The 11,446-nt window shown below is 41.9% G+C and overlaps 1 protein-coding gene across 8 annotated transcripts in view; it reads left to right on the plus strand.

The window, feature by feature from the left end:
- TBC1D1 (TBC1 domain family member 1) overlaps positions 1-11,446 on the plus strand; it is a 192,621-nt gene that overhangs the window by 102,286 nt on the left and 78,889 nt on the right. For 6 of the 8 annotated variants that reach the window (XM_006030903.3, XM_006030905.3, XM_006030906.3 and 3 more), the window contains 4 exons: positions 1,914-2,003; positions 5,895-5,999; positions 6,488-6,620; positions 8,620-8,711. In XM_006030903.3, coding sequence (XP_006030965.1) covers positions 1,914-2,003; positions 5,895-5,999; positions 6,488-6,620; positions 8,620-8,711 — 420 coding nt within the window. Of the gene's footprint in view, positions 1-1,913; positions 2,004-5,894; positions 6,000-6,487; positions 6,621-8,619; positions 8,712-11,446 lie in introns of those variants that run through there. The other 2 variants (XM_025212589.1, XM_025212591.1) reach the window with 2 other exon arrangements.

The raw sequence follows: 11,446 nt of genomic DNA on the forward strand, positions 1-11,446 counted from the left end.
CAACCCTCTCCCCAACTGTAAGGTTCTTGTGCATCCCAGAACAACTTAAACCTGAAAGAGGTGTGAAATTTTAAGTAGTTTTTTTACAGAAATGGAAACTAAATGGCTTTAACTTCTTTGTACATGAATACTGAAAGTGGGTACCCAAGTAAGGTCTCTGTCTCTCTGGCTTTGATACCAATGGTGAGAGGCATGAATCCTGCTCATTCCTACCTGTTCTACACAGGCCTGAGCCTGCAGATTAGGCAGCATTGATGGGTCAGTAGTGCAGCTGAGCATCTTGGAGCAGCCCCATTTATATACCAGGAGACCCAATTATATCAGGAGCCTAGGGCAGAGCCACCCAGAAGTGCCCCAGAATCCTCTGCAGTGCTTAAATATGGGAGCTTGAGGGCAGGTGGTATGGGCAATAGTGGCCATGGTTAATCTGTTGGTGGTGAAACAAGCCACACCTAGGCTTGTTCTGGAGGCCGTGCAGAGGTAGCTAAAGGGTAGAATGTTGTTTTACTTCACATGCCCGATGGCAGTTACCCAGCCATGTAACTACCATTTTTGTCACTTATACACTGTTTGTGATTTTATTCTATGTGCAGCATGGACACAAAAACGTTACCATGACTATGGAGCGTGCACAGTGAACTATGCTTCTGCTTGGAGGTGGGATTCAATAATCATTAGGGTACTGTGCTGGAATTCAGAGATGCATGTACAAAACTTTCTGTGGCTGAGGGGTGCCCAGGTCTTCTGCTTCCTGGGTAACTGTTATAGTCAATTGCCTAACCAAGAGAAAAAAACTCTTCAGACTTTGTAAGTTCAAAAGAACTTCTGGAAATTCCATGGGTCAAAGTAGAAGCAGAACATTTGGCACATTAACTCTGAAAAACATTTGAACAATGATGCCTGCCTACCAACTCTCCTAAAATGCACTTGATACAGTTTCCAGTTTTCCTAATCCAACCTGGTAAATTGCTGTCCTGACCAGCATCTTAGGGGAGTGATCCACTCCCCTACTGCCCTTTTCCCTCATTGAAATGAAGCCTTCTGGAAATTAAAGGTTGCTGGGTTTGAGGGTAGTTATATTTGCTTTTAGTGTTTATGAGAGAGAGACCACCTTTGTAAGAAGAAAATAACTGGAAATTCACCAAGCTGCAAACAGCCTGCCCCTCTTGGCTTAATTGCAGAATTGTCTCTGGCAAATTTTTGACACACTGGCAACTCTGGGTAATTTTAAATATTCTGTATTGGGTCACATCCAATTCCAATGAAAAACGCTGCCAAAGGCTGAAATCTTGAACAGTTGTTTTACTTTAAAGCTAGCACTGATTTATCAGAAGACTTCCTATCTAAACCTAGCTATTGTTCACAGCAGCTACTGGTTCAAAAATTAATTTACAACTAAGTATAAATAAAAGCCCTCCAACCCTTCATTTTTATAGTTGGAAATGCATCACCCTAGATGTTTTATGAAGCTTTTAAAAAAATAATTGGGAAAGTAGGTGGACTTCCAAACCTAGAGTTACCCCGCACTGCAGGTTTACCACATAACTTTGAAAAATTGTCATGCCAAGTCTGCCGAATTCCTTGCCTGAAATCTAGTTTTACAGTTGTCTAGTTAAATGCAATTCCTTTATGCTTTCCTTTGCCTTACACAAAACAAAATTCCAATTCAGTATTTTTGCAATGCTGTAAAGTGAGTAGCAAGCAAGGTCAAACCTTGCATGAATATATTCTCTCCTTCATTCATGGAAAATGTGATATCTATTTTACTAGTATCAATACATCTCTGTTCCTTTAAAGTGTAAAATAGAATAAATATTGAGAGTGCTTATGTCTGGGAACCATTTTTGCAGTTGGAACAAATCTGATGCGTTTTCAATGCTAAATAACATTCTCTTTTCATTAACTTTTTTTAGATTGGCCAGTCTGAGGTGTACCTCATCAGCCCAGACACAAAAAAGGTAGCACTTGAGAAAAGCTTTAAGGAAATTTCATTTTGCTCTCAGGTAAACTGGTGGTATATTAATTTGGGGGCTTCTCTCATTACCTTCTGTTAATTAGTGATTTCATGAGGCTTTTAATTTTGTGTTTAATAGTTATTCTTGTATTCTCTGAAGTCAAGGCTTGGTCAATAAGAAGCTATTGGATTAAGTTCTGTTTTCAAGTTTCAGGAGAAGGATTCACTCTTTTGCAAGTCCAGAATTCATGTGGCCATTTCCGGGCATTTTAATGTAATAATGCCTGAACAGACCATTGGATGTTACTGAACATTATCTTTGTAAATACCATGTTTAAATGCATACCACATGCACTGTTCATCTAAAAATTAGCCCTCCAAAATTGGGGGGATGTCTTAAGCAGGGAGGCTGATTTCTGTGCCACACAAACCTGTGCCACAAACTGACTAGGCGCAGCCCATCTGGCTCACAGGACAAAAAGATAGAGCACCACTGATCTAAATTTTTGATAAGGGGTTTCAGGTATAGCTGCACTGAAGGGGCCTTGTTACACAGTAATTTTACGCAGCTTTTGGAGCTCTTAACTCCTGGTTTGGCTGCACATTAACACCTTTTAAGTGGTTTAAAGCACTCGTTATTCATCTTTAAATTAGGCCATTCCAGGGCAGGATTATCTCTAATCTACCTAATTTTGCTCCTGTTCCATTAAGGTGTGGCCACTCCCTACAGCTGTTCTGCTCAAGTTGAAGACCTCCAGCATCCCAGGATGCAGTGGCCCCTCCTGAGTCCGGGCGGGTGGGGATGCTGGGGCACAGTGGGGCTGGGCACGGTGCCTTTCCCCCTGGGCATGTCAGGCAGAGCAAACACTGAAGCTCCAGAGCACCTGGCAGCTGCAGTGCCTCCTACTACTGCTCAGACTGGCAGAGCAAGCCAGTTTGAGGGGTGGCAGAAGGACCACCCCAATGCTGCCACTTGGACCAGGTCGCTCTGCTTGGTGAAAGCAGCAAGCTGGTCTGAGTGGCAGTGGGAAGCAACACAGCCTCCAAGGGCTCTGGGGCTGTGATGCACACTCTGCCCAGGAGGAGCACTGAGCCAGTCCTGCCCCTAGCTCCTAGTTTTGCCCCTGGTCACCAAGCCTCGGCGTAGGTGAAGGACTGTCAGAGAGAGTATTTTGCCTTAAGGTGTGGCTGCTCCACAAAGCTGATTAACATTTGTGCGGCTTTCAGCATAAAATGTAATAAGGCCCAAGGTTATCAAAGCCAACATAGGACCAGTCACTGGACATTCCCTGCCCAACCCTATCCCAGTCTTTGCAGTTTTTCAAATTCTCAAATATCTTACGATCCACATTTTTGTAGACATTTTTCATAGGATGCTTTCTTTAAATAACTACACACTGCTGTAATATGTGTTACTTACCTCTTGATATATGCTGAGATTGTTATTTAAGGCATTACCTATACTTAGGGATTATCTTTACATAAACTTGTAGTTCTTTAAATTGAAGGAATATTTTTTAATTGATTTTGTCAAACCAGAGTAGTCATCTGAGCAGATGCTCTTAAATCAGTTTAAGCCTCAAAGCCACTTCCTCAGGCAGAATCCTGACTCATTAGATGAAACCTTGTATCTTGCCTTCAAGATCAGCTATGTTTTTCTCAGAATTAAATGGAAATTAGTTTCTGAATCAAGGCATGTCCGTCTCCCTGCAAAACTGTATTGATTAGGTGGTGTATGAGTTGAAGATACTAGGGCATATGCAGCAGCTCCTCATGTTTCTGATACTGGAAAGTGAGAGAAGAGGCAAAGGTTGCTGCCTCAGTTTCTCTGCTTTGATCTTGTTGTTCTAAGCAATTGGCATATTAAACAAGTATGCTCTCAAAGAATGGGAGCTTTGTGTATTTTAACAGGCCGGTTTGTTCACCCATTATGAGGTCTTGAGAGTGTGCCAGCTGTGTTTTGCATTATACAAACTTAAACTTCTCGTGCCCCAATCCAGCAAAGCCTTCAAAGATGTTCCTAGCCAAAGCCATGGGAAAAGTTGCATGCTTAAAGTAAATGGACAGTTAAATGATTTGCTAGTTAGGTGAGGAAAGATTTAGGAAGCCAGTATTTCATTTCCTCTACTGCTTGAGACTGGAGATATAGAGCATGATGTGATTGTGTCTGGGATCACAAATAATTCCTATGATTTTTGTTAATGGATTGCTTGGTACAGAAATTGGAATGTTAGTAACATTACAGCCCATTCTAGTGGGATGAGCTGTTTTAGGGATGTGTATTTTAAACACATTTCAAAGAATAGTGGTTAATTCCTATTGTGTTTTATCAGGTTATTTAGATTCTGTGTAGAATTTCTATTTTCCCAGGTCTGTAGCACAAGACCATGGAAGACCATGGCTCATTCAGACTCGGAAAGAGCTCAGAATTGTACCCAGTATGCAACATGCATAGTTCAGAGTAATCAACAGAAAAATTGCCTAGCTTTTATCTTTATCTCACTAACATTGCTACAAATAAGGAGTATACTGTTCTAAAGTTAGTGGACTTACGCATACATAATTGAGAGCAGAATCATGCCTTGTATTTTCTATAACACACCATTATCCATTCAGGAATTATTATGGATAACAGAATAAAACCCTAAGATAGGCTGTGCTTTTAGTGGAAATTAGACTTTTAGAAACTCAGGATGCAGTGCTAGCTTGTCTTTCTAATTCATTTCTTTTGCTGAAGTGTTAATACTAGATGTTTGCCTTTGTCATGATACTTTTATTTTAAAAATGAAATGAGTATGTAACCGTCATATTACAAGAAGCTGGGTATCTATTAAGTTACTTTTCTCAATTTAGCTGGCGCTTGCTAAAGGGTTGTTTATATTTATAGCAAGGAGATAATGCTATTCGGATTACTTTAGATGAATGGCTTTGATCTGCTGCATATATATGCTTTTTAGTGTTGCTGGTTGTTTTGTGGGTTCATATTTTATTATTTTACTCTCCTCATGATATAGTGACAAATTTCAGCCCTATAAGGAACACCAGAAACAGGACCTACTTGATAAAATCAGAATATTTATAATTTACTATGAATTATGTGAATCATGTACTGGTTTTGATATAACAAATCCAACCTTTTTTTGTTATCCTAACACCAAATTGGTTTCCATTACTGATCACATGCTGCTTTTGGCATCAGTTTAATGATAGACAATGTTTTTAATTAAGTTTCCTTGTATGCAGATATAAGATGAAGAGCTTTCATTCCCGTGCTGATTTTCCTCATCCCTCATCTTGTACTTGAGTAAATACAGCATTAGTTTTAGGAAGGAAGGAAACACCATGATAAAAAAAAAATAGGAATAAAAGCTGTACAGACGATCATCTCTCTCTTCTTAGTAAGCAGAGACAACTCTTGCTGATGAACTTAATGAAAATGATAAACTACTTAGAACACTTAGTGAAAAGATCGGTCTTACAAAGGACAGGCAGAAGCAGGGAAATACTTTGGAAATTTCAGTAGACAGTCAATTTGGGAAAAATCTCTACTTCCACTGAAATGTGAAAAATCTTGAACCTGAGACCTTTAAAACTATTATTGCATATTGGTTTTACATTGCCTCTCAAGTTTTCTGACACAACTTCAAAACCCTATGAAAATAATTTAAATCTTCATGGCCCCAATTCAAACACTGAACAGCAATCATCCCCTTTCCGATTCATGCAAGTGCTTCCCAAACTCACTACAGCTTGTTGCATTTGCAAAATGGTATTTTTTATTTAAATACATTAAAAAGTTGTGTGCAGTAGTGGTTTCTTTATGGGCTAGATTGATATTACATGGCGGGCATGAGATACTTCATTTACCATAAAGTTGTTATGCTATTGGAATTATGTGTATGGAGTCAGCATGAGACTGACTGCTGTTCTTTTGTGCCAGGGAATTAGGCATGTGGACCATTTTGGGTTCATCTGCAGAGAATCTTCAGAAAGCGGAGGCTGCCACTTTGTCTGCTATGTGTTTCAGTGCACAGATGAAGCCCTGGTAAGCAATATAAATGAAGAGAACAATCTTGTACCTTGCTGAGAGGTTTCTTTGACTTAGTGCCTTCAGTTCCCATTGCCCTGGAACTGTACCCAAAATGTAATTGTCCTTAAGATTGCAATGTAAAAAAAAATGTTAATGTTTGTTTGAGGCAGAAATAAGAATATTAAAACCAATGTAATCATTTTCCTTGATATTTTGGGTGACCATGGAACACTTCATTCTTAACAAAGTATTGAGTCAGATTATATGCAATAGAATTCCCATCAAAATGAATGGGGAGTCCTTAAAACTGACAGCAGTGTTGATTTTTAAAGTCAAAACTCCCTGTTCCACTATTAGTCATGTCATTGTCTCATTGATATGCTCTGCTCTGGAGCATAAATATTAACCTAAGATACCATTTCAAAGAAAAAGCACACCAACATAACTTTAACATAGTATAAGTTTTGTTCATTCACCTTGGTTTCTGTTGTTATTCTCTTTAGGTTGATGAAATCATGATGACTCTAAAACAGGCTTTCACTGTAGCTGCTGTGCAACAAACCTCCAGATCTCAGCTCCAGCTCTGTGAAGTATGTCCTATGCAAAGCCTGCATAAACTCTGTGAGAAGATAGAAGGTAGGTATTTATAAAGATGATACTGGCACCCTCAGAGTATCTTCTGACTGACTGCTCAGACTGAGAATTTTAGGTATAAAACACTTATATGCAAGAATATAGATTTTCCTTAGGGCAGGGGCAGGCAGTTATTTTGGGCAGAGGGCCGCTTACTGAGTTTTGGGAAGCTATCGAGGGCCACATCGCAGGCAGCCAGGGGCAGATAAATACTAATTTTCTAAACTTTTTAGGGGCCCCGTGGGCCAGATAGAATGGTCTGGCAGGCCACAGCCGGCCCATGGGCCACATTTTGCCCACCCCTGCCTTAGGGTACTGATTTTTGTTGTGGGTTTTGAAGTCCAGACAGATTTTTTTTATTTTAAAAACTGCAGTATAAAGATAGATAATAGGAAAGAAGAATTGTCAAGCAAAAGCCAAATTCATTCATACTGTACTTTCAATTAATATTTAAAAAATCATAGCTATATACAAAATTGAATTGAAAAGTCTGGTTCTCTAATTATACACTAATAAAACTGGAAATCACTTTTACAAGATTTTTAAAAGAAGATATACTTCATTAGTTGTTAATGAATTCAGTTAAATTGGATAATGGTATTGGGCTACCATTAAGCGTGATTCCAAATATTGGATCTTTTAATGTATTTGTTGCATCTTTGATAGAAACAATGGAATTGCAGCCTATATCTGTTGTCCAGAAGAAATGTTGCAATTTCAGCAGCTTTCACAGCTAAGGATTTAGCTATTTAAGGTAGAGTGAGGATGAATAAGGTACAACAGCTGTCAGATCAAACTAGCAGTAGCTTATTGGACTAAGGCCTATCTAGAATTAATCTGTAGAAACTGGAGAATTTCCAAAAATGCATTGCACTGTACTTTGTTTGGCCTTCTAAACAGCTCTGATTTTGAGGGCACTCAGGAGGACAGTTGAGTCTTATAGCCCATGTCAGGTAGCAGTTCCCTTAAACATGTTACACTGCTCCCTGCATAGCTGCCACATGTAGACAACACTTGGTTAGGTTAATTAGTACTATTGAGAGAGAGTGCCAGTTAGTTTGCCTCCATGCTAATTAGTCTATCAGTCATGTTCTGAAGATAGTTATGCTACTTCCTGTTTAGGATTCAGTTCACACAGAGCATTACTGGGTTTGATATGTTTTTTTGTGAAGTTCAGAAGCTTGGTGGTGATTTGTTACCAGCTTAATCTGGGACAACAGCTTGAATAATATATCTGAGTGACAGAGTTATCTGCTTTTAACTTTCAGTATATTTGGAAAATGCAATATACAGTGCATCTTAGTAAAACTCTTGAAGAAGCAAAATATGGACTAAGGCAGGGGTCAGGAACCTACCATCTGCTCTCATGCAGGAGGGTCTGCTTTGGCACAGGGGATCAATGGCACAGAGTTCTACTTTGCTCTCTGTAGTGCTCTCCTTCACTATGGAGTCTGTTGGTTGCCACCTCTGTGCAGAGTGGTTGGAGATCAGCCATGAGTGTAAGTGCAGGCAGCTGGTCACTCTGGGAATATAGACTTCCAGCCCGTGGCAGGGACCAGGTGACAAAGAGTGGCCCAAATCAGCAAAAGGTTGCCTTCCTCTGGAATAAGGCATACACATGATTAAATAGTCAGTAGCAAATATTAATAAAAACTTGGTACAAAACACCAGTAAAGGCAGTCTGGTTAAGCTCCAACACATGGTATGTTCACTCTGTGTTTTATAATATTGGCATTTTCTAGGTTGACTAACAATTCTGATTGTTTTCTATTTCAGCGAAACTCCTTGTTGCAAAGGGTGTGTTTTCTCATACATATATGAATGTGTTCATATTTGCTTAGGTTAATGTAGCATTCTTCTAAAATAAGTGAAACAGATCAAGTTATTTAAACAACGTTGATGCAACCTTTGTTTAAGACCTCCAATAAAGATTATATGATAATTAAATTGTAGCAAATTAGGGCTTGGTTTATTGCTTTTTCTTTTGTTCCCCTCTTCCTAGGACTACATCCTTCTAAAACTAAACTAGAACTACAAAAGCATCTAACAACACTAAATAATCAGGAACAAGCCTCTGTTTTTGAGGAGGTTCAGGTAATCTTTGTGCTTTTTTTTCTTGTTTTACTAAGTTGTTGGTATGTGTTTTACTAAAATTTTTGTGTCAAGTGAAAACTTGGATAGACTGGAGAAATGGTCTCAGATCAATCAGAAGAAATTTGACAAGGACAATTGAAAGGTTCTGCATTTGGTACAGAATAGCTGCGTGCACAAATACAGATTCGGGTGAGGGTGGACAAAATATGGCCTGCAGGCTGGATACTGCCTATGGAGAGACTTTGTCCAGCCCGTGGTGGGTCCCTCAGTCCCACCTGGTTTAGACAGCATCTAGCCCATGGCATGTCCCACCACCCCTGGGCATGCAGCAGGGCTGGGGCGGGTCTGGAGCTAGACTCCATTTCTAGGCAACCGAGGCCACAGCAGCTCCTTCTGGCTGCTGCGCTGACCCCATGGATATTGGCAGGAAACATCTGCACAGCCGCGGCCCAGGCCCAATCCACACCATGCCCACTCTGGACCCACCCCAACTAGGGCAAACCAGCTGGGACCCAGGTGCACAGCCCTAGCCTGAAGCTACCCTTCGCCTGCTCTGGACCTGCCCACCCACAAGAAACAACATCCGGGCTGCCCTGCAGCTCCTCTCCACTGCCATCACCACCAGCACTGCCCAGAGGGGCAGCAATGCAGTGGAGAGGAGCTGCAGAGCAGCCCAGCCCAGGCGCTGGCTCCAGGTGGCTACAGCAAGAAGGTCCCAGCAGCAGTAAAGGGAAGGTTGCTGCTTTTCCCTTGCACCCAACAGCAGCTTCTGCAGGCTACCATCACTGTCGCTGTTGCTCAGCATGGGCGGGCTGGTCTGGAGCAGGTTCAGGCAGGCTGGAGTTGTGGCTGTGCACATGCATCCCAGCTGGTCTGGACATGATCCACTCTGCAGGTCTGGAGCGGGCATGAGGCATGCCAGGGCCAGAGCTTGGGCACTGCTGGCAGTGGCAGGGAGGAGCCACAGGGCACGTGGGCTCTGGCCTGTTGTCGGGAGGCGATGCTGACCGACCCATGACAACTACCCAAAACTGCCTGTGTGGCCCATGGGCCCAAATAATGGCCCACCGCTGGATTAGGGAATGTTTGAATAAACTGGAGAACTACAGACAAGGATCCGTGGGATTACAGTGGACCATAAATTGGATATGAGCCAACAGTGTGCTCTTCTTGCAGAAAAAAGGCCAACATCATACTGGGTGGGATTAACAGGAGTGTCACTTGCAAATCAAAGGCAGTGTGTCTACCACTATTCAGCACTGGTGAGGGATCACCTGAAGTACTCTGTTTAGTGTTGGGACCCAGATGTCAGGAAAGATGTGGATAGATGCAGAGAATGTCAACAATTATTTGAGGCCTGGGAAGCAAAATTTAACAGGAAAAAGGCTGCTAGAACTAGGGTTATTTAGTTTGGAGAAGCAAAGACTGAGGACCCTGCATGCCAGGATCGGCCCCACACCACCCTTGTTTAGTCACCTGTGTGCCAGGATTGGGCTCTGTGTGTCGGGTTTGGGTCCCGACCACTGCCCGGTGCCATGTGCCAGGATCAGCTCCGTTCAAGGCCAGCCTCATGCACATCCTTCATTGGTCTGGTGCACCAGGATCAGGCCCTGCATGCCAGGTTGGGCCCTGGTGCCCTGCGCTGGCCCAGGGCTCTGGGATGAGGCTCTTGTGTACTGGAATCGGGCCCCACACTGCCTTGCATTCCGCATTTAGCCCATGGGACTTCCCACAGATCAGGAAATTTGGCAGCAGGGGAATGGCCACTGCTCTTTTGCCTCCACATTTTCTGATTTGTGGGGAAACTCACTGGCCAGATGACACAGCTCCAGAGGCCCACAGGCCAAGGATTGAACACCCCTCAGATAGACTATTCTTTATGGCCATAGGGGATAGAACTAGGAACAGTGGCCTCAAGTTGCAGTAGAGAAAATTTAGGTTGGAGATTAGGACAACTTTTCTGACAAGGCAAATGGTTAACTATTGGAATAGCCTACCTAGAGAAGTTGTGTAATCTCCATCCCTGGAAATTGCCAAGAGCAGGTTAGACCAGTGGTGCTCACTGACTTGACCATTGGAGGAGGGGTGGGGATAGAGGTAGGGGAGGAGGGAGGTTAAGAGTGCTGGATGCCTGGGAATTTGGCAGCAGGGGAGAAGAGGTAGTATCAATGGCTGCTGCTTTCCCCTCCCCACACACCAAATTTCCCAATTTATCAGGAGCTTCATGGGCCACGTGCTAGCTCTACAGGCTGGGTTTGGCCCACCGTCTGGGGGTTAAGCATGCCTGAGTTAGTGGTGCTTTGTTGGGATGGTTTAGTTATGGATGATGTTGCTCTGACCAGGGAACTAGACTGTTTGACATAATGAGGCCCCTTCAATTACTACTTTCTTACAGTCCTACAATCCTAGATTTTTTTTCATTTTCCTGAGAATTGTCACTTTAGTTTATCACAGCAGTTTGTGACAGTCTGGAAAGCAACCTATATTTAATTGCTTTTTCATTCATAGAACTTGTCAAAAACACTCAATCTAAACTGCATTTCAATAGAAAAATTGAATTTTTTGATTCAACTATTCATTTCACTAAGACTGTGCTTACTTTAGAAAGCTTTAACTTTTCATTAGGAAGCTGAACATTCAGTATTCTATGCCAAATACAAAATCTTTCAAAAGCTTTGATATTTTTGATGAACATGAAGTATGTCAACATTCCTGAATTAAGTTGTATGATTTCA

The sequence above is a fragment of the Alligator sinensis genome, unplaced genomic scaffold (assembly GCF_000455745.1).
Source record: "Alligator sinensis unplaced genomic scaffold, ASM45574v1 scaffold412_1, whole genome shotgun sequence".
In the NCBI taxonomy this organism is placed as follows: domain Eukaryota; kingdom Metazoa; phylum Chordata; order Crocodylia; family Alligatoridae; genus Alligator; species Alligator sinensis.